Source organism: Apteryx rowi, unplaced genomic scaffold (genome assembly GCF_003343035.1).
Source record: "Apteryx rowi isolate R43461 unplaced genomic scaffold, aptRow1 scaffold_540, whole genome shotgun sequence".
NCBI classification, from domain to species: Eukaryota; Metazoa; Chordata; class Aves; order Apterygiformes; family Apterygidae; genus Apteryx; species Apteryx rowi.
The window spans coordinates 413,419-436,588 of NW_020450806.1; the positions used below are offsets into that span (position 1 = coordinate 413,419).

A 23,170-nucleotide genomic window follows, 5' to 3' on the forward strand; every position below is an offset into this window, starting at 1 on the left:
AGTTCGTCCAAGTGCTCTCCACATCTTCATCAGAGCTGCATGTGTCTGGCAGCAGCCGTATTCTTTGCCTCATCTCCTGACCCTATTCCTGAAGCCAAAGCTGTTAAAATAGGAACACACTGCATCTATCGTTATCTTCTTTTATAATCACCTCTGGCCTGCACTAGTAATTCAGCCTTCAAAGAGAAGGCAGGCAGCGTGAATGGCAACCAGCCACCCTAAATAACTGCCTTTACAGACAAGTATCCTTCAATCCAGGTAATTTTCACGTACTGCCAGATTGATAAGCATTAATGTTGGGGGTCAGGGGCAGGGGGAAGGGGAAAGGTCTGCAGAGGATACTTAACCACTAGAATAAAATCAAAAGAATGCCCAAATGGGCTGCTCATTATAGCTCATGCACACATCTACAACACTTCAGGCAAGAGCTATGATGTTTTATATTAAAGTTCTGCAATGTAAATGCATTTAAGATATGCCAGACCCAGCAGAACAGGAGCTAATATGTGATCTATCAACTTACTTTTTTTAAAAGTACATTTCTTTCCAGTGCACTAAATATTTAATAAAACCAAAACAGAAGTAAAATCTTTCTAGCCCCATGTAGTGTGTGGTAGTTGAATATTCCTTCATAGAGCCTGGGCTCTAAGAAAAAAAAATACTGCCACATTAACCACATTTCCATCAGCAAACAAAGGAAATGTCTGAGACTCATTAGTCTATATGGACAGTTAGGGGTAGATCTTTCACTGTTACAGGCTTTAATTTTTACTCACATCTTTTTAAAATATTATAGCTACAATGCAATCCTAGAGATGGAACAGTAAACACTTGCAGCCTTAAAGACACATTTAAAGAAAACATTAAGAAAGGCTCAGAAATGGAAGAAGAGCTGATCTGTAGTCCTGCAATGGAATGAGATTTGACCAACCAATTTGTTTTTTGCCAAACACCTGTGCTTTCTTTCAATTAGTTGTAAATAAACTCAGTTCCATCAGAAATACCATGATCAGCTGGTAAGGCTGCTAAATAAATAGACCATCCCAGTCTACAACAGTAGTTTCCTGTCGAGATTCTCCTAAATGCAGTAGAACTAAAACGATTTTCAGGGATCTTCCTAGTGAATGGAAAAATCATCCTAGTTAAGATAACCACTATCTTCCTCCTTTATATTCCAAAGTTTAGTTTCAGGGGAAAGTGGCGCAGGGGGAAGGAGACACATATAAGCCATATGTCCTTAGTTCTGCTTTGGGACAGCTGAAGTTTTAGATGAGTAACTTCTGGTAAATACAGGCAGAAGAGCAGAAAGAAGAGAGTGAAGATCCCGCATTGAAAACTGTATCCTTCCACAGGAATATTCTTCTTTGAAGAGTATGTTCTTTAATAGCTGTATGAAAATATGCAGCCTCTAAATCAGTATTTCACAATCAGCTTTTAGCAGCTAGGGACATAATCCTTTGTTTTGCCTGCAGAATTTGACTTTTTGTGATAAACTGGGTGTTCTCAAAGTCAGAGTGGGTCAAAGAGGTCCCCTCTCCGTAAGAATAAGAGCAATGGAACAGAAGGCATTTCCTTTAAACTCTTAGGAAACTTCCTTTTTTCCCAGTGCAATCACATCTTTCTAAATTCTCACAAAAATGATTTATCAGATAGAGGAGGGGAGTAATGGTAAAATCCCTATGCACCATTTCTAGTAGTTTCCACTCTGTTGAGAGAACATGTCTTTTGGTCTCATGGAGAAGAAATAAAAATTTAATAAAACCCTTTGTAAAGGTAAAGACTAATGTTCTTGGACACAAAGAGAAAGAAAAGGCAAATGGGACAAATGTAGTGTCAAATGAACATTAGACAAATGCTGCAGTTTGTTTTTAGTGACCTGCACTTAAGAAAAATCAGTAAAGGCAAAAATGAACTTTTGAAAGGCCCTTTGAAAACTCTTGGTTTAAAATGCTTGTAACCTTTTGTGGAAGTTGTAATGAGTACATAAAACACAAGAGCTGAAAACTGAGATTTACCTCTTGTAGCTTTCAAGAAAAATACTTCTTGGGCTTGAGCCAACATAATAAGGCTGAGAGTTCCAACTGTGTCTGGAGAGATGTCCACTGTAGGTTCTCGATTCAATGCTGACAAGACAGTGTCTTTAATGTGTTGGAAAGCGCCACTCGCAAACTAAATAAAAGAAAAATATTATCCTTCATGTTCCTAAGCAGATTTTTCCTCTTAAAACTACAATATGATTTCAAAAAAGGGCTCTCTTGGTGTATGATGTCCCCTCTATTCTTTAACCATCAAAAACAATTCCTTGTGACTTCTTGTTCTTGAAACTATCTATACTGAAAACATTTTTTAAACAAGACTGACTATAACTAAAGGTATATCAGCTATACCTAAAGGCATAAAAGGAACGAGGAAGATTTAACGCATTCTACCAAGAAGAATAAAAGAGATTATTACTGCATAACATGACAAGATCAAAATTAGCTGAAATCTATTAAATCTTAAGATGAAGGTGGTTAGTTACCACAGGCTTAGGAGAAAAAAACAAACGTCATGGAATTAAATCCTTCAAACCAGTACATAAATATGAGTAAAGACCAGATAGTAAGCCAACCCACCTTGATAATGAAGAGAAAATATATATATATATGCTGTAAAACAGAGATACTTATTTGATGTTCTAAGACTAATAATTCTGAATTTCCAGAGCACAAGCAGGGAGCCTCTGTACCTGATAGTGTTTAGCTGCAGCTTTCAGCCCTTCATCATTATCTAGATTCTGTTCTGCTGCAATCTGGCTTGCTAATGCTCCACAGTTGAACAAAACGCAGGTCTTCTCATACCCCAAACTTGCCAAAGCTGCAATCAAGAGAGACAGTTTTAAGAAAATAACCTTGAGTACTCTAGCCTCCTACAGATGTGCCATCACTAATATCTGTATTTAAAGACATCAACAGTTTCAAGCCAAAAAATGAAAGAACCATACTTTTAAAGTCAAAATTTTCTTAATCCTGGGGGCTGAACATAGTCTAATACAGTTCTTTCACAAAATGTTTCAAAATGAGGAATTACACAGACTGCTGAAAGTATAAAAGCAGTAGCAGAAATAACCCGAAAGCCTTTCCAACTACAGTGCAATTTTTGGCTCCTGAAAACAGGAAAACACACAACTCATGGATAATCTGAAGCATGAACTTACATGCGTTAATCACTCTGCAATAACCACCCACTTACATGCTCTCATTATATCTTAGATGAGAGTAAGTACCCCTCTCTCACTGAGGACAAAGGTTTTTTGAATCCTCTATCTTACCATCTATTGAGATGTAGGGAAGTTTTTACATCTCAAAGCTACCGTATCAGACTGCAAATACTGACAATCATCTTGGTTATACCCTGGTTATAAATGTACTGTAATATTTAAAGATTTACTTAAATAAAACATGCTCATTAGAGAACTGTGTGGCCTGTCCAGACTCATTTCCAGTTGTACTTCATAGCCCCAGAGGATGGAGCTAACACTTCTAGAAACAGTAATATCTGAGCATCAACCATTTTGAATCTATTAATTTCCTTAGGAAAGTTATTGGCCATATGCAAGTGTTGAAAAATGTAAACACTGCAGGTACAGAAAACTAAACTATTGAATTTTCAACTTCACAAACCCAGCTACAATAGGTGTAACTCATATCCTCAAAACATGAAGATACTGAAGGGACACATTTGTTGTACTCTAACACCCATCGTCTTTATTTAGCTACATACTTATCTGACACACATATCTGAAATCTCTATGTTGACAATCTCCGATCTGCATTAAATTTGCAGACAAGTAGCCACAAATCAGACAGGCAATTTCCCCCCAATTCCATTCCTTGAGTGAAACTGGTCCAATTTACACAGTCACTGTATAATTATTCATTTAGATAATCTCTGAAGTTTATTTTTCAGAACTTTTATTAAAAAAAAAAAAAAAAGGCTTCAAAGTTTCTGAAGTATAAAACTGCCTTATACTCAGAATTACTTTATACTCTGGGCTAGATCCCAGCAAGATCTACAGCAAGAACAGCTGAATAGCAGCGTAACTCTTCCTCAGTCTCTTCTGTTTATAGCTCTACCTACTGACTTAAACCAACATATTTCAGATTACATGTAAGGCTGTGAACCTGGCACTTTTAAGCAGCCAGTGTCTGTTGGCTACCCCTGTAATACAATCAATAGCCTCTGGGATTCAGAGGAAGATGGGAAGGGAAGATGGGAAGAAAACAGTTTGTCACCGCAGCAGGACCCAGAACTCCCAAGTCAGATCCCTGGATTTTGCCCCTATGGAAGTCAAAGGAACTTGGTGTTGAATTTCCATCTGGAGAAAGGATCACCTCACATTCACAAGTCAACAGAAATTTGATCCCCTCAATAACTGAAAGCCTTCCTTTTCACTGAAAAACCTCACTGGTAATTCTGATCTGAGATAAAAAGATACACATATGCTATATTTAATCTGTAGAGCAGCATCTGAATAATCTGCAATACAACACTCTAAAAATATATACGGAAAGACTCCTATTATTTCTTTCCACTGATTCTAAAGTTTCAAAATAAATTTTATTCCACTGCTTATTAACTAAGCATTAGTCACACCTCAGTTACAAATTTCTTTGATTTTTCACATGGACTGTTGCATAAATCTCTGGCCATCTGCCTCACAGACTACTATATAATTAACCTGCAGACAGGCAAACATTCTCAAGCTGCTATAACATCACATGTATTCAAATTCTCAGGGTAATTACCAACATTATGATTACTGATGGTTCTTCTCATATAATTAAGTGTCTGTGGTGATTTACAGACTATGTTCAAGTCATAATCAAATATTCTGAACCTTATTATGAAACAAGTTCATTTAACATGAAATGTTAGCATAAGAAGAGTCAGAACCAAAAAAATTCTAAGAAAAAAAAAGCAGCATCTTCAGGAAGGTGTCTGATTATCACAAAGAATTTTCTAGAACAGTTAGAAAATAAAGCAAAAAAGTGTATGCAGCGTCTGCTTACACATAGGAATGTGGTGTATTGTTATGCACACAGTTTGCACAGTGCAGTTGTAGCAGGCATACTTAGAACACGTAAAGTTACAATGACTTTCAGTAGTTGCTAACTGAGAACTGTACGTGGGACACCATCAAAAACTAAGAACAAAAACCGTAAAAAAGAAAAAACATTCTAATAGATTTTCAGGCTTTGTCTGACACTTCAAAATTGCAACGGCTGTCTTACAATGCTAGCCATGATGAACACGTAGGTATAAACAGAAACACTGTGAATGATGATACACCACCAATCAGCTCCTCACTTAATTTAAAAGGATTTTGTCTTATTTTCTCTGCAGGCAAGTTTTCCAAACCCATTTAATGATCCTGAATTTGCAGTGCAGGATTGTGTCTATGGTACTAAAATATAGCATAGAATCAAACTCCTTTTGCTTGCAGCAAACCAGTATAAATTGTTTTTTTCTTGATAGTATTCAAATGCTTATGAAAATATTTAAAAAAAAAAAGATGACAGGAGAATCATTTTAGGGCATTGGCAAATCTGTCTATTCTCTTCTGAAACAAAACATGATGTCAGACTAGGTTACTCAAGCCAGCTAACCATCACTGTCCTTCTTAAGGAACTCGCTCACACTTATACAAGCACATTCTAAGAGGATCTTATTCAAGTAAAAAGAGCTGGGTTAACAAAAACCTACTACTGGAACTTAATACTCGAATAATTTTCAAAACAAGTTTGAGGAGCAGTAGTCTCCATTAGCACAACTATTATCAGACCGCATATCTATTTGTGCCTTCGAAAAACTGATGTTAAATAGCTATTTAAATTTTATAGAAATTCTTAGCATGGTACCCATTCATTCATTACCAATGTTGAAGTGATTAATCTGTTACTAATATAGCTGAACTCATTCTAAACCTATACTGAAAACACTAGAAAGACTATTTACCATTCCCATCAGCTATATAAAAATATTCTCAAAATTTAGTATCTTTATTACTTGCACTTTCACTATAATTACATACCCAGTTTGACAGATCCTCCAAAAAGTGATCCTTTATCAAAGGCATCTTTCCATGTAAATGTTACACAGATCTGAAAGTTATGAAAAAAGATATTTATTTATTAAATACAAAACATTCAGAAAATATCCCAAATTCACATATTTATCCTTTGTTATTCTAATTAAGAAAAACATTTAATTCATCTGTAATAATATAAACATTCCAGGAATTTCAAGAAATCACTGAAAGGTTGCTTAAAAATTTTCTTCTATGTTTTTTCCTTCCTGTTAGTTTGCTCAAGACCTTTCAAGAAGCAAGATGCAGACACCCCTTCCCCAAGGGGTCTGACAGTCAGGTATGTTCACAGTTGAACTAAGCCACCCAACCACAGTTTCCACTGTTCCAAATTACCAACTTATTTGGAACTGCTTTGTAATACATTTTTTATGACATGCATATTAAAAGTGATTCAATAGGAGCACTGTCAGGAAACATACTCAGGAAAGAGAAAGCAGGTAAAACAGGTGTGTTTTAGGCTACACTTCTCAGCATATATTTCAGAGACAATACAAATATTTCACAGAATCTGCTTTGAAGTTCCACAACTTGATTCTTTATTCAGGTGATCAAACTGATTGCAGGCAACTGCTATCAGCCCAGAAAAAGAGAAAAAGATCCCTCATTTTAAAAATGGCAGAGGAGAATAACTTAAGAAAGAGACAGGCCCACAGCACTGTTTGCTAACATATTTTCCTTTAGCAGCCAACCTCGTTCAAGAAGTTCTGGTCACCAGCTTTTTCATTCCATTGACTATTATAAATTGTTCCACTCAAGGGAGGATGATTTTCAGACCTTGCTCCTAAAGTTTGCCAGTTCTCCATGTCTCAAGGTTTGCAGATAACCACATCAAAACATGTACACACTGAAAATCCAAGTGAGTTCTTGGCTATAAGCTAATGCAGCTACGTACAAAGCTCAAATGAGCGTGAGCTGCAACAAAACCACTCCCTTACCCGCTACCTACAAGTCCCTGAGAGAAACACATTGTTTTTAATCATAACATCACCATTCAAATATGTTTTGGTTAAGAGAGAAATGGAAATTCTGTCCTATTTGTAAACACCTCCAAAGAAAACATGTCTTTTTCCTCCTAAATATAGAGACCTAAAGATCTATCCTAGTTTCCACCCAAGGAAAAAGGTTAAAGAAAGATAGTAGAAAAATACTTAATGAATATAATGCCTACAAAAAATTTTAGGTAATTTGTAGGTACAGAGACAGAAATAACACGGTAAACTCTTCAGGGGGTATAATCTGTTAGCTACTATGAATGAAACATCTGTTCTGCCTCAAAAACAGAAGATCACATTCCATCCACTACTAACTAACTTTTTTCCCCATACAAATTATGTTTAAAAAAGCCTCTATAATACAGTGTAAAACAGACTTCTCCTTGGAAAAAGAAGGGTTAAAGAGAATCTTTCAACAAAGTGCAGCTCCTTCTGAAATGGACAGCAGTGATTGCCAACCAAAGTCTAAACTTTTCTGAGCCCATGTTCTGGCATCTGTAAAATGAAGGCAGTTACAGCCACTAGAGGTGAAGTCTCAGTGCAGATTATTTGTGGCTATAGATTGAAAATAACCAGCGATTAGGAAAATAAGGCTCAAAGAGATTAAATGTCTTGCCCAAGAGAAGTTCTGTTTAGTGGATTAGATAAAGACTTGTCATACATCCTAGGTGCCATGACTATGATTACTACAGTTTAATAAAATATATTTTAACAGCTTGATATATCTTCTTACCTGATTTTCAGAGAATGGAAACTTTGGTTCAATAGAACACAGCTGATCATAGTACCTAAAAAAAAGAAAAAAAATAAATAAAAATTTTTAAAAAATTTAAAAAAAAAAGAGCATACTATGAGAAAAAACAAATTGTGGGCTTTGTTTCTTCTATTGGCAGGGAAGGAAGAGGGCACAGAAATGTCCCACACAAGTTACAGGGCTCATTCACAGCTAAGGAAGATCCCCTGGGGAGCTGCAGGACACACACGGAAATTCTGCAGGTTCAAGGGGAGATAGTCTGTAAAGGTGAAACACTGAATCCCTGCCTCAGTCAGAAGCAGAAGAGTATCACAGACTAAGCTGACCCATTCCACTTTCAGAGGGAGGGTGGATTAGAAAAGAATATCATGCAAAGGAGCCTCTGTACATACAAATGTGTGCAGGGAGACAAAGCATACATTAGATATTAAATCATGTTGCAAAAAGAAATTATATACAGCATTTAACTCGTATTAACAAGCTATACTACACACTCTTGATCTAATTATTATATCCCACTCCCCTACAATTTCCAAGTCATCTGTTTCAACTGCAGTCTCTTTGAAATAGATGCCATTTGCCTTGCACAATATCAGCTGAAGAGCCTCACCCTAATAAAACTCTACTTGTAAGCTTAGTTTTCATTAGAGTACATTACAGCAGCCACAGTCAATTAGAACCAAAAGCTTCTCTACACCAATATTTGTCTACTCACAGTGGAAAATGTTTAGGAAAGAACATCAGAAAGACAGCAAGCATAGCATTTTAGCTATCACACAATTTAGCCAGACAACAAGGTTTTCCTAAGTTATACACCACATCTGCACTACTCATTAAACATGATAGGCTGGATGCAGAATAGAAAACCTTTAAACTGCCAACTGCTGGAAAAAGGTAACATGTGAAGCCCTGTTTCCTATACCATTCCTGCAGCACCTGTCACATGGGCATACACCCAACGTTGCAACGGTCAAATTTCTTTTTAACAATTTATATTCCCAACCTCCAACACAGGTTGTTGGCAGTAAGTTTCACAATCTGTGCGCTAAACTTAGTATACATTGTTCCTGTTTCCTTAAATTGTGTTGTTAAATAATAATCACTATTGATCTGGAAATGAAGCAGATGTACAAAGCCTGTACTCCTCTGACTATAAATGGTAATGTTTAAAAATTCAGAAAGCATTTGAAAAGGTCAGATGTGCAACATTAAAATAACCATTAGCATACTGTTCACTGAATTCTGCCTGTTGATATATATACTTGAACTTGTCCTACTTAAACTGTCCTACTGCAATTTTCAAGATACAACATACTATCAAAAGCTACAATAATCTGAAATAGGAACCCTGTGGAAGGTCTTCTACTAACATTTAAGTTAAAAGAAATTGTTCCTAAGAAAAAAAGACAGTCTGCAGAGGTTTACTGTGACAGTAGTTTACCAAGATTAACTTTTACTTTTAACAAACTACCAAGTATGTGAAAGGCATAGTTGGAAGAAAAAAAAGAGGTATTTAATGTGGGTTTTTAAGTTACTAATATAACTTGTTTTCATTGTCTATGTGAAACTATGAATCTGTACTCTAGCTTGTCATACTTCAGCATTAAGATTGCTGCAACAAAAGTGGTCATTACAAATTCAGATTTCAAATATACCTACACCGAGAGACTTTTTCTGTAAATCAAAGCTGTTTTTCAAAACAAAATATTGGCATGTCTCAGAGTTAAACTTTAAACTATGCGATAACACGAGTCACTCATTTCTTTCAAAATTTATGAAGTGAGCACATTAAAGGTACTAGTTAAAAAAAAGTATGTGTACTTTTGGTAGAAGATTCTTTCATTTTCACCAATTTTCTTTCAATAGCTAGTCATATTTTGAAAGTACATGGCACTTTAAAAAAAAAAGTTATATTTTTCTCTATTGCATCTTTTCAAATGACCTTACATCCAAGCCTGATCTATAAACAAGTAGTACAGAACAGTATCCTTTTTGTAGTTAAGCAAATTCAGCTTTGTATGTTGATGCTCTCAACAGTAAGTTTGATCTAATTTATCACACCACCACACTCTTTTTTCCATTTCCTGACTGTTTTCACTGATGCAGATTAGTGCAGGCAGTACAAGAATTAGTTCACTAACTAATAATGCTGAAGATCATTTCAAAAGCTGGACTTAAAGTCTTCCTTCATTGTCTTTTGCTGATCTCAGCGCAATCTTTTTCACGTGCTACAATACAGAAAACAAGACTTTCCACGCTGCCTCCTCCCCTCCCAATTTAATTTGTCATCCAAAAGCCACCAATAAAGCCAGGTTGTCTTCCCACATTCCATGACTACCCAGTCCTCGTCTGCCATTAGGATAGAGGCAAGATGCAGATCTCATTAAATGGCCTTCTAAAGCCAGGTGCCCAGAAGTGTTGGCTGTTTGCAAACAGGCTATTCTTTGTCCACAGAACCACAAACTGAAAAAAAAAAGAAATCAAAAAGGTGCATGTTCCTCCCAAACATGCACACTGCTCTATCACAGGGGCTTTAAAAAAAAATCAGAAGCATTTATGCTACTTTTTCATTATTGTAAGTATGTGAGGACATTTCTTTTTTATTAATGAACTTCAAACTCTGTTCAAGATTTTAAGAGTTCCTTAAACCTCTGCAGGTCCCAAAAATGTAAAATCATTTAGTTATTGCTTAGCAGTAGCTAAACATTAATGTAAATGGTAAATGAAAATATTAGCCACATAACAGTGTAAAACTAGCAGCACAGAAAATAAAACTAAAGTTGTACAAAGATGGAAAACAGACTTTGAAGGAAAAAGGCATATCTGATGCACAGGTTAGTCATACACTGAAGAATGAGGGTAAACATAAAAAGGGTGTTATTTAAAATAAAATTTACAGAAAACTAACTATTGAGTAAAGAGAAAAAGAACAGACATTGCCACACAACACAAATGAGAGAGCAGGGAAATAGTAAATGCTGTGCCAAATTATTAATTAAATAAAAGCAAATAAACATATAAACTGCATGAGTTCCAGATACACCAACGAAAGGGAGAACAGATGACAGCAAAGCAGATGTAGTTCTCGAAGTACAGCTTCCTTTCAATAAAGCCAACATTACACACACAATGCTTAATAAAAATGAGATACAGCAGTCAAATGACTTGGAAGTTAAGGTCTTCATTATAATTTAATTAAAATACAAGTATATGCTTTATGCATGAAGAACCCCAAATCCTGTTCCTCCCTCAAAGAACCAAAAAGAAAAAATCTCCTTCAAAAGAACATAAAAGATACCAGGATCTGTCTTCACTCTTTTTAGATAAGCACTGTAGCACTGAACTCACAGCTGGAAACCAGAACAGCAACTTTAAGCCCACAGAGAATTTGACCATTCAAAACAAATCCACATCTCCCCTTCTTTCTTTTTAAAAGAGCTACAAGAGGTGTTAGCAARATTAAACTGCTTAAACTCATTCCACCATCCTATCCCTTCAGGAAAAAGGGCACTGAGTCCTGGTTATCTTTAACATTAAAAGAGGAAGCAAGGAAATCCTTGAAGCTATAATTATACTACAGAAAAACTCAGCACTTCATCAAATTTGGTATGACAGAATACAGAATTTAAGGGGAAACATCTGTACCAAGCTCACCTACACTCTACCTTCAGAGCACTAAAATTCTCACAAAACAAAGTTTCAAAGCAGATAGAGTTTTCCCAGTTACATGGTGCCCCAGCTCCACTTTTCAGTGGGGAACAACAAATACTTCTCCAGCAGAAGCAGCTGTGTTCACTGGTCAAACGCTAGCGTATCATACATTTTCATGGCTTTACTGTTCCATGTTTGCCTAGGTAATGGGGCTGCAACTGAGTACATTTCTTATATAAAACCAATCAAATTCTACAGTAATTACTCAGCAAAATGAGGCTCCTAAAGATTGCAAAATACTGGGAAATCATAATTAATTAGCAGCAGATTAATCCCTAATTTCTCAACAGTTAAACAGTCTACAGTGCTGTACTTGGCGTGGCGTATAAAAAGTCATATGGAAATAAACGTATGCAAAGGGTATCCATATTATAAATGGCTCTTTCAACCTTGCCTACTTCACTAACCAAAGTTTTAAACACGGTGCATGTAAACTCCAACTTTAACTAAAATCTTGCTAAAGTAGTACTTAAACACAAGACTTAGCACAACTGTTAAATAGCAACAGAAAAGTACTTGAAATCGAAGGGAGAAAGGAACTTTCAGAAGAATTGCAAGGAAGTCAAAAGCTTTTGTTCTTTCAATTATAAGCTTAGCTGGATACTTCTATCCAAGCCTCTGAGTGTGTAGATAGGCTGACTTTCTAAAATAACTGTATTTTACAGACTATTAACAGAATATATGTGTGTATATATATACAAAAATACACATATATATATATAAAACAAAATATTCTTACAGAATATTTTACAGAAGAACAGAATATTATACAGAAGAACAGAATTTACTTTTCAACATCTGTAATGAATACAAATGGTCAGACAGGGACATCATTCATAAATTTTGTTACAGAAAAGAGAAAACATACATTTGACAGTTTTATGTTCTCTCTCATTTAAGTACATTTTAAGCCTGATTCTTTTCTGTATTTCTGCCTGTAGGACTGTGAAGTACTATGAAATAAACATCATAAAAAGATTTTAGTAATTAATCCTGAATTTACAGTTAATTCAGACCTTCACTATATCTCACTCCCACTATAAAGGGAGCAGAGAGACATTCTCAAATGGTATCATTTTAAATGCAGATGCTTTCTGAGAGAACTCCACGGTGCTGCTTCTGTGGTGCAGGGACATCATTTCTTGTTCACACATTATGTGGCACCAGTGTGGTGTCACATTCAACCTTGACTACTATCACAGCACCTGGGCAAGCTGAAGTCTTCTGCTGATCACTGGTCAACAGCAGTGAGAACAGATCTGTTCACCTTAGCTGTTCTCTGCATATGGAGATAACTGCAAAGGAAAACTGGTGATCATTCAATTGCAAGCACCTTCCCTTTATTCAGAGAGAAAACCTGAGGTGAAGTTGCACACTATGGCTTGAAATCATTTAATGATCTACTAGCATCAGAAGTGAGGTCCCATTCAGCCGCTTTGGCTTTCAGTCATGCTCCTTCTATCCTCTTTTCTGCCAGCTCTGATGTTCATCTGACCTTGCAGTGAACTCATTCAAGTTGCTCGCCTATTAGGGAGTCGTTTACATCTTTTGGTGGGTTAGCTGCCTTCCAGAACTGGCATAAGAGAAAGGCCAGAACTGAAGAAACAGACGAAAAAAGCAGGACTTCCTCCTTTTGGCAGGGGAAAGCTGTTAGATAAAGTCACATGATGTGACTGGGCCAAACAGGTATTTCAGATAGAAACTCATCACAAACCCGGTCAGCACCATTAGAAAAGGAAGTTAAATGCCAGTGTTTGAGAGAAGAGAATACTGTGCCTTTCAGCTTGGCTAGCAGAGCCAATCTTTCATTTCATAGATTCTCATTATTTCCCTGACCTTCAAAAAGCATACACAGTAATACCTCCAAAAGCATACACAGGAATAAACAAGAATAGAACAGGAAACTAGAGATACTATAAAGCACAGTGATCAGTACAGTCATAGGTTTAGAGTCCAAACACCCGGTGAAGGGTTGATAAGCTCAAAAAAAAAAAAAACCAGTAACTTGCTTTCTTTATATGTTGTCACTTATTTCTTTTATATTTCTTCTTTTTTTTTTTCTAATTTTAAAAGCACAGAATATAGCAGTGAACATCAAATGTATTGATAGTGGTCCATGATAATATTTCAGAGATCTGTCACATCTACAGACGTCATTTTTCCCTGTGCTAGCAAATGTCTTCACTCTTTTTCTTTTTTTAAATAAAAAAACTTGGTGCTGCTATGTCAAAACTCAAGAGTTTTAACAAAATCATATTCTGGTATCACAGATCTTTGATTCCAAATTGGCAAATAAAAGTATGTATGCAGTACTCAGTTAATTTTAATTAATTAATCCAAATGGCTTCTGCAGGTAAGGAGCTAGAAGTAAATGGGCTTAAAATGTTGCCAACATTAAAAAACAGAATGACAGGATTACTACCATAAGTCAATACTGCAATTTGCAAATGTTACAGAGAGATGGAAAAGAGTAAGTGCTTCTGTAGATGGTGGAGAAGGTTATACAGAGCAGTCTCTATAGAGTATACTAGGCAGAAGGTGTAAATTTATCTTTTGCTTATCTAACCTGCAAGAAGCCTGGCACAACAATGGCACCAATAAACTTTCTGATAACAAATAGAGTCTGCTAAGTTGGAAATAAGACTGTAGCTTGGAAAAGGCAGTGAGCTACCAAACACAGAAAACAACTTAGAAGAAGGAAAATAAGACGGGGGGGGGAGGGGGGAAGCTGATGAGAAACGTGACAACAATGACAGACCACGGGAAGATGTCACGCCGAAGCAAATGACACATCTGCTCTTTTCTGAGGGCAATCAGCAATTACTACCCAGACCCAACAGCAAGTGGCACATTACAAACAGGCAAGGAGGAAGCTCGCCCTTGCCAACCTGTCATACTGCTCGCCCAGCACAGTCATCCCAGGGCACCGCACGACGTCACGCAGCCCAGCCGAGCCGTGCAGTACGGGGGCAGAGGCCCACAGCATGGCCGCGCTGCCCCAAACACGGCGCGGCGGAGACCCCGCAACCCACCGGGCCGCCCCTGGCGCCCACCTTCCGCCTACCCGGCGGAGCGCCGCCGGCCCCGCCCACACCTGCGCCGGCCCCGCCCACGGGCCCCTCCGCTCGCGCAGGGCACCTGGAGGGGAAGGAGGTGCGCGCGCGCGCGCGCCCGCCTTCTTCCTCCCCCCCTCCCCCCTCGCGCTCCTCCCGGAGGCCGGGAGGGGGAGGGGGCGAGGGGCCGCGCGCTGGCCGTTGGGGGCCTGGCGCCCTTCCCCTCCCCCCGCTACCTCAGGAGCGTCTCCAGCGAGCTGTCGTGCTTGTCGAGCGGGCGGCCCAGCGCGCTCTTGCGCAGCTTGCTGAGCTCCTCAGCCGCCCGGCAGTGCTCGGCCTGGGCGTCCCCGCTGGGGTAGCTCTGCTGAATGAACTTGTTCAGCGGCTTGGCCAAGTCCACCTCCGAGGCCTTCTTCAGCTGCACCGAAATAAAGTTCGTCATGGCTGGTGCGGGGGGAGGGCAGGCGGCGGCGGCCGCCGTTACTGCGGGTCACGCGCCGCCTTTCTGTTACTGTTGTTCGAGTCCAGCTCCCCCGGCCCCGCTGCCGCTGCCTCTCGCCTCCCCCGGCTGCAGCCCCGCACTTCCGGGATCGTCTCGTCTCGCGCTCCCTCCGCAGCGTCGTCACGCGCGGCCGTTTCCCCGCCCCCCCGCGCGCCGGGGAGGGGGCGGCGCCGTGCCGCGCCGCACGGGCACCTCGCGCCGCCTTGCCCTGCCCTGCTGCAGCCGCCGCGGTGGGCGCGCGCGCGTCCGTTGCTCTGCGGCCTGCCGGGGCGCTGACGGGATTCAGACAGCGCCGGCTGCAGCAGTCGGCGCTGGCGTCCCGGCCGGACGTAGGCGCCACGCCGTTCACATAAAGCCCCGGTAACAGAGGGTCGCCGAAACCCTTGGGAGCCGCCGACACTCGGCCTCAGGCGGCTTATTTTAGCTCTCAGGAGCTCGCCCCCGGCTCTGGTGCAGATACGTTTTGGCAGGACGCCGTATGGGGGGTAGTCGTCTTGAAGCCCGGAGTGGGCAGAAAATTCGAGAGCTGTCTGAAGAAGTACTGTTCGTTGGAGGATGTCTACTGAACTCAACTGTGGTAAAGGAAATGTTCCTAACCAATAAAATAACATAGCCCGTAAGTGACATTGTTTAACAAAAATGGTGGCTACTGAAAAATCAGATGCCAGACATGTAAGGTTTTAGAGGAAAGCAAAGGATTCCATTGTCAACCCACACTAAAACTGGTGTTTTAAGTACATTAAGGCATCTGTCACTTCTCAATAGCAAATGCTATAATATATTGACTGTAGAAGACTGTCACATGTTGCAGTAATTATGGATGTCATGCATATCACTTTCTGCTGACTGCTCAGTATAGCTTAAATAGGTAAAACAGATATGTAATCTGCAAAGTTTACGTGTATGAAAAAGTGAAATGGAATGTTCAACTGTTCTCATTCCCCATTTTTTTTCTGTCATGTGTTACAGACTTAATGTTGTAAGCCTGCTATTTTTTATTACATAAGTCTTGATATGAGGAAGATACCTGAGTGTTAGTATAAATAGGAGTGGTAAAAATGTTTTTTAAATTACGTAAAAGTATGTGTTCTATATTTTGTGTGGTAGCATACCAGCAGTTGCTATAAAGTAAAGCTGATGATACCTTCCTACTGGAAGTGAACTGTGTTAGGTAGGGGCCAAGATGTGCTATCATCTTTGTTGTCTGGTGACAATTAAAAGTGGTGGGATAACAGGGAAAGAGGAGAACCTATGAAGTTAGTTTTAGCAGCTCCTGTCATCACTGGGAGGGGCAACTCTTCCAGTATTAACAGTCGCTGTATACAATCCAGAACTGCTCTGCCAACAGCAGCCTGGCCTTGTAGGACACTAGTGTAGTGAAGTAGGCACTGGAGTTGTCCTATCCTGCTGCTTCCAGTAATCTGTGAAGCCCAGATGGTTATCCAGCATTCAGAGCTTTGCCAGGTTGCATCTATTACGGACCTTGACTACATTCACAAAAACTGAGCATATACGTCAACAATTCTTTGGTGCGCTCCCAACTTCCTAAATTGAATAAACACCCAGCTGAATTTCTCAGAGCTCAATCAAAAACAAATAGAAGTTGTTTTAATTTTACATTTAAAAAAAAGGAATTCTATTGTACAATAACTACAGAAAGTAAATCCCCCTGCCTTACTCGTATCTGGGCATATGAGTTCCCTGCTTTTTTTTTTTTTCCCATGGTTTTATTGTCCCACACACACTTGTAAGCTTTTGGTCTCTTAGCCTGAGTCAGCATTATACTGACTGCATTTTGCAGTCCCAGGGAAAACCTCTAGCCTCACAAGCTGAGATTCTGATCAGTCTTTTGATATAGTCAGTTGGGCAGTGGCCTGCCTTTGTTTCCCACATCAAGACCTTATGGGGTATAGTTAGCCTACACATCATTACAAGATACATGGTTTGTCTATATATGGAAGATGGAGGCCATTAATACCTTCCAGCCTAACAATCATAAACATGGAAAGGGTGTGAACAGGGAAGGGCAAGAACAGCTATGAGATCATAGTTTCACTTTTGAGCCCTGGTGACCTTTAGGTGGCTGTTGCTTAACAAATGCAACCACTGATATTTTGCATCTCTAACCCCTTCACCAACACAGCACAAAAATTCTACTTTGTCTTAGGATAAGTTACCAGAACTTCAAACATACAAGTGATTTGTTTCTTTCTCACAGATTTCTTAGTCAGTCAATAACCCTCTGGTGCCTTTCTTCTGATTATTACAATTATAATATTATGAACAGTAATGACTTGTCTCCTGTTACCTCTGACAATTCAAGTACTATTTCCCAACTTAGAGATGAGGAAGCTGCATAGTCAGTAGTTAGCAGTGCAGGGAACATAATCTACTTCTTCTGAGTCAGAGTCCTATGCTTCAAAAAACAAACATACTTCCTTCTTCAAAAAGTTTATGATAGTATGTAAGGGAACCAGTTTAAAACAGCTTTCCCTTAAAATATTTAGAGTCATGCAGTATAAACAGGTTATAGCCATATTTTAAGCATTACCGGTCACTGATATATTTAATTTTAGTGTAGACAGATCATTAGATGTCCCCAGTTTTCCTCTTTTTCCTAAACAATCATTATGTATATAGAGAGCACTGCAATTTTGCAAAGGCATTTTTAAAAGTCAGATTTGCTTTTGGTTTGCAAACTTGCTTTTCAGTGTGCTTCATATTTTTTGTCATTGGGATTTTTATACGGAAAACTTTTCACTGAACTCTAGCATTCTGAATGTTTTATATTTGCTTTTTGTTCACAAATTCTGTGCACAATGGAAAATTTCATTAACACAAGATTTTGCTGTGTTTGCTGTATTTGATTTTATTCTGTAGGTTTTGGTCATGCTGCTTTATCCATAACGGAAGAGTTTTTCCGTAACAAACACTATACTAAATAAATTACAAACCAGCAAAAGGAAGTGATAAGGCGTCTAGTTGGGTTCATTAAATCTGATGGTCCTCTTGTCTAAAGCTTCATTTAATCATTCAGATCCAATGCCATTTTGATTCTCCTAACAGAATCTTCTGATGAGAGAGAGTAAGACCAAGTCTTTTATGACCATTGTCTTTTGACCATGAGTTTCAGTAATGATTATCCTCAGTTGCCAAAATGAGGGAATGCAGAAAACGAGCTGTACATCAGAAAACACTTGGATTGTTCTGACTGTATTGTATCCAAATAACCCATCTAGTTCTAGTGCCCATTTAGAAGAGAGTATAAAATTATCATTACCTGTGAATGAAACTTCTCCCTAACAGCTCATAATGACCAGCAGAAGAGGAAATCCTTTTATTTCAAAATTTAGAGGAACTATAAATCCTGTTTCCCTAGATTTTGGTAAGTATTTATTAGAGTTTTATAATTCTCATAGGTGAAGAGGGACCTGAAAAAGAAGTAAACTGCTGGGCCAGGGTGATGCTTATCTTTGTGCTTGTGCAGCCACATTCTCAGAATGCTCAGTATACCATCCAATGCTAAATAAGAAAAACACATCTTCAGTGATAGGGGTCAGGATGAAGAAGAAGTGAGAGGCTGGAGAATGGAGAAAACAGGTCTAGATCAATACTGTCTGCACATTTTCTTAGAGTAGGCACTCGTGTATCGTGGTAACTCCAACATAGTGGCCTTTCAAGCACACACTAAATACAGATAGTGAATATATATGACTTTTACCTGAAGAGAAGAGGGTGCTGGCAGAACGGATCAGAATAAGAAGGGCATCACATGCATAGCTAGTGGCAAGGAAGAGAACCTTGTGGATGAAATAAATGACAAGTAGAAATGGGGATGAGAGAAGGCCAAAGAGAAGATGGAGGTGAAGCAATATGAACTTAGATCAGATACAAAAAATAGATAGGTTATGCAAGGCCTATTGCTGCCCTAGGTAAATGATTTTACATGCTGGCATTGTAGATGGACTAGAGCAGGGGAAGCAGGGAATTCAACCAGCATTAGTGCAAGATTTTCCACAAATGGTTACAAAAATATTAGCTATTAGGCCAATTAGAGTGCAGCCTAGAGTTTTCAGCAGGACTTGGAAATAGGCAGTATTACTGATTACATGATGATAGTGCCTGTATTTGTTACTCAAGCACACCACATAAGCAGGAAAAATAGCTCTTTATTGTCCCACATCATGGTTTGTGGTATTGGGTCTTCATAATAAGCACCAAAGCATTGTTAAAGTATTTTCATTTATTTTATTAAAAATGTATGGTAAAATTATGTCCCACTCAACAAGATTTATAAGATTTTTCAACAAATGTTATTATTTTTACTGTTCATGTACTGTTCATGCTATTCATATCTCTATGGTTTCAGAAGATTTATGAAGCAAAACAGCTTGGAAAAGACAGCAGCAACATTCAGTTCAATAAGAAATAGTTGAGGGACAGGCTATTAAAACATATTTCCCAAAAGCTGAAGATCATGAGTTGCGCAAGATGTATCAGTACAAATATATCAAAAGCTGCTTACAATGCACTGAATAAAACTGCTTGCCATTTAGTTATATTAGTCCTGCTTATGCCATAGTAGGCTATGGTCACATTCTGCCTCCAGCTACAAACTTCCTACTGAAAAAGAGCCACTGTTTACATAGGAAATTGTCCTGATAAAAGGCAAAGTATAAATGTATACTGCTATAGGTATACTGATACAATGTCAGGTAACCAATAATACCAAAAATGGCCCATTTTATTTCAAAAGAGGGTGTTTGTAAGGATATACATTTATTCTATTGCTTGAAGGGTAGCTATGCATAAGAAAAGGTAGAGCTGATAGAGAATATGATTGGAATTTGATCCTGGACAGATTGCACAGCTAATGACTGAATCCAACCCTGAATGCAATTTCCTGAAAAATCCAAAGTTATGCATGAGTATTTGACTTCGATTTTGGCATGAATATCTGTAATTAACACATTTTGGTGAAATATTTATGGTGTTGGATTTGAAAAAGGTTCAGAGCCTTCCTCTGAAAGTTTGTTGGAAAAAGGAAAAAGATTTGCTCTATCTTTTTTCAGTGTTGAACGGCTGATGTTACTTAGTAAATCCTTAATATTAATTTGTATATATAAATCATGGGCTTTTAAATAATTTTTACCCTTAGGAATGGAGAACAAAGTACCTGTCATATTGCATTAAAAGCAGATGAAAAATCAAACATCAGCTTTTTGTGATAATGGACTAAATTTTGCCTTACATTGCACTTATTCTTGCCATGAACATTTCCTTGAACTGTCAGAGGATTTCAGAAGCCTCAAAAGGAGATAGGTAGCATTCTAGTATCATCACATCTTTAATTAAAAGTTAAAAGAACAAAGGATTAATGACCTTGAAACACAAGTTTTTCCAATATATTGTTCATATAACTATGCTGTATTTTTACTGCCTCCAATTTTTAAATAATAACCAACTGAAGCTTAAGGACGTTGTTTTTTATTCATTCCAGAAAAGAGATGCGTTTTTGATTTATAAATTGCTCTTACAAGCTTGGCTAATTAAGCTACCCCTTAAGATTTGAAAGTCAGAAAATTTTCACCTAAATTCTGTATTACTAAACAGTGCAAAGGTATCAATAATTGGAAGTAAAAAAATAAGTGAAAGATAACTGGATAACTTTGAATCTTTTAATTATTACAATATGGGGCATGCCTAAAGCAACAGATTTATCTTATTCACCATAAAATATTGCTTTCTTCATTTAAAGCATTGTATTTCATATTTTATAAAGAAGTTTTTCCAAATATATCATCAATTCAATCCAGATATATTTGCAGCAAAGGAGAGAGGAGCTTTCAAAGAGACAGAAATTAAAATTTGTCCTTTGTTGGTGTTTTGCAATATGTAATTAAATTTTATATTGTTTTCATGTGTATATTCAATGTAAAAAATACCTTTTCCCTGTTTATTACATTAAAATTACAAGGCTTGACTAGAAAATTCTATGTATAATTTGAGGACTGTTAGGCTTATTACAATGAAGATATCAAAGAAACTAAATCTGGATAATTGAGGGAGATCCATTATAAGTCATCACTGACCCAAGCATTTATTTTAATAGTATTTTCTATTTGAAGTATTTCTTATCCTGAAGTATATTATAAAATATTCAAATAGAAATCATTTCACATAGCTTGAAGTAGGCCTGGAATGGAAGTGGGTAATCAGGCAGGCAGTCATGATGCAGTGTAACAGTTGCTAGTATGGAGAGAACAAATCTTGCTACATGGAACAAGCAGGATAGTCAATTCTTAAGAAGCCAAAAGAAATACCTTTATGTTCACCAAGCGACACTGCTGACTTTCAGTCCTGTGGTTCTAAAGACTCTTTATGGCAAATGAGAGGTTTACACCACTGAAAATCCTCTTTATTGACAGTATATATATCCAAGTAGAGGAGAGCCTGAAAATTGCATTTCAAATATCTAGCGCTCCTTCACTGCACAAAGCAGTCTTGTTTTTTGAGAAGACAGTAATAAACTTTGTATCTCTTGTGGGCCGCACACACGTGCCCTGACAGAGACAAGCCTGTTGCTTATGTGTAAGCCAGGAAGCATCTGTCCTTTGGCTGGGGGCATGTGCCTCTGCGAGTGTTACAGTGGCTGGCCAAGCGCACAGTCCAAATCTTAGCTTGTTGCTAGGTTATTTGCCACCTACTCACTTACTCAGATAAACAATGAGACACTGTAGTCTGCCTACTCAGTAAAGTGAAGGTGAGAGTATTTGAACCAGGGTGATATAACCAAAGCCAGACGTACTTCTGAGCATACTTTTATGGACCTATCCTCTGTATCCTCATCTGCATATTGCCATTGTCACTATATAGAGGAGAAAGAAGCTTACAGCCAGAAGGATTTGCCATAATGTGCTGGGCAAAGCAGAGTCACACTGTTGGGGCAGTATTAGGAGATACAGCAAGACAACAACAGGGGCCAAGGCCTAATGTCAGGTCCACAGAGTATGTAAGGAGGAAAGCAAGAACCTAATTTTAAAGCTGTGAAAGTCAAGGAAATTACTGCTGCTTCCTAATGTGGGAATCAAATGAACCATTCCCCAGGATCCTCACAGTCCAGGAAGAACAGCTATGAGCCTCATTCTGTGGAAGCAATTCACTCAGGTGCGTAACAGTCTCAGACCTTACAAAAATGGAAAGATCAAACAAAAGATGGAAGACCCTGAGATCATGGTTGTTCCATCATCCAGGCAGGGAGGGGTTTGTGACTTTTTCCAGTTCAAAACATCTCATTAGCACATGCACTGGCAGCCTTGCAAAGAGCAACCTCTAATAACAATATAGTGAATCCACTTCTGAAACCACCAAAGATCCTAATATCCTGCTGTTAAACTTGTCCATAATATGAGGGTTTTCATCTCACACATTCCAAACATAATGAATCAGAACAAAGTTTCTCTGTTACATAATGTAACAAAAGCCAGTACAGACAGCTCTGTTGCAAAGTTTGGTCCAACCACAAAAATTTGGGGATAAAGAAACAGCAACATGGTTTGCCAACAACACTGCCAGAAGATTCCTCCTAAAAATGCTTGCATTACAATGTTCAAAGGAGCAATGATATACAAACTTGCACTGTCACAGACTACAAAAAGTAAGATGCAAAAAATGTGGTTTAATCTTCTATTTCATCTTTCTATCGTCCATACATGGATGTATGTGGTGCAAGCAGGCAACAAAATCCAATGTTAGCAGTGCCCTTGAATTGCACAAAAAGGGAAGGAGAGGATGATTTGATCCAGTGCATTCTTACAATACATATCTTTTCCTCATTTGTGTTTTTTATTATTATTATTACAGGAGATAACTGGGAGTCAAGTTGCTTTTAATTGTAGTAGGATTTCCATATTTCTGACTTAGACTTCACAGAGAGAAATATGTGGATTTTCTCTGCACTATGCATCCAGAGAAGGGGTGGAGGAGTTGTGCAGGCATATTCTGTGTTGTATGTAAGCAGTAAGTCTG

General features: G+C 38.3%; 1 protein-coding gene across 2 annotated transcripts in view; it reads right to left on the minus strand.

Moving 5' to 3' along the window:
• The window catches only part of PDCD6IP (programmed cell death 6 interacting protein), a 33,745-nt gene extending 18,501 nt beyond the window's left edge, over positions 1-15,244 (minus strand). The window contains exons 1-5 of one of the 2 annotated variants that reach the window (XM_026081302.1): positions 14,877-15,244; positions 7,856-7,910; positions 6,074-6,143; positions 2,729-2,856; positions 2,016-2,169 (exon numbers count right to left, since the gene is read on the minus strand). In XM_026081302.1, coding sequence (XP_025937087.1) covers positions 2,016-2,169; positions 2,729-2,856; positions 6,074-6,143; positions 7,856-7,910; positions 14,877-15,082 — 613 coding nt within the window. In that variant the 5' untranslated portion in view covers positions 15,083-15,244. The remainder of the gene's footprint in view (positions 1-2,015; positions 2,170-2,728; positions 2,857-6,073; positions 6,144-7,855; positions 7,911-14,876) is intronic. The other variant, XM_026081303.1, reaches the window with a different exon arrangement.
• Positions 15,245-23,170: the final 7,926 nt, after the last annotated feature.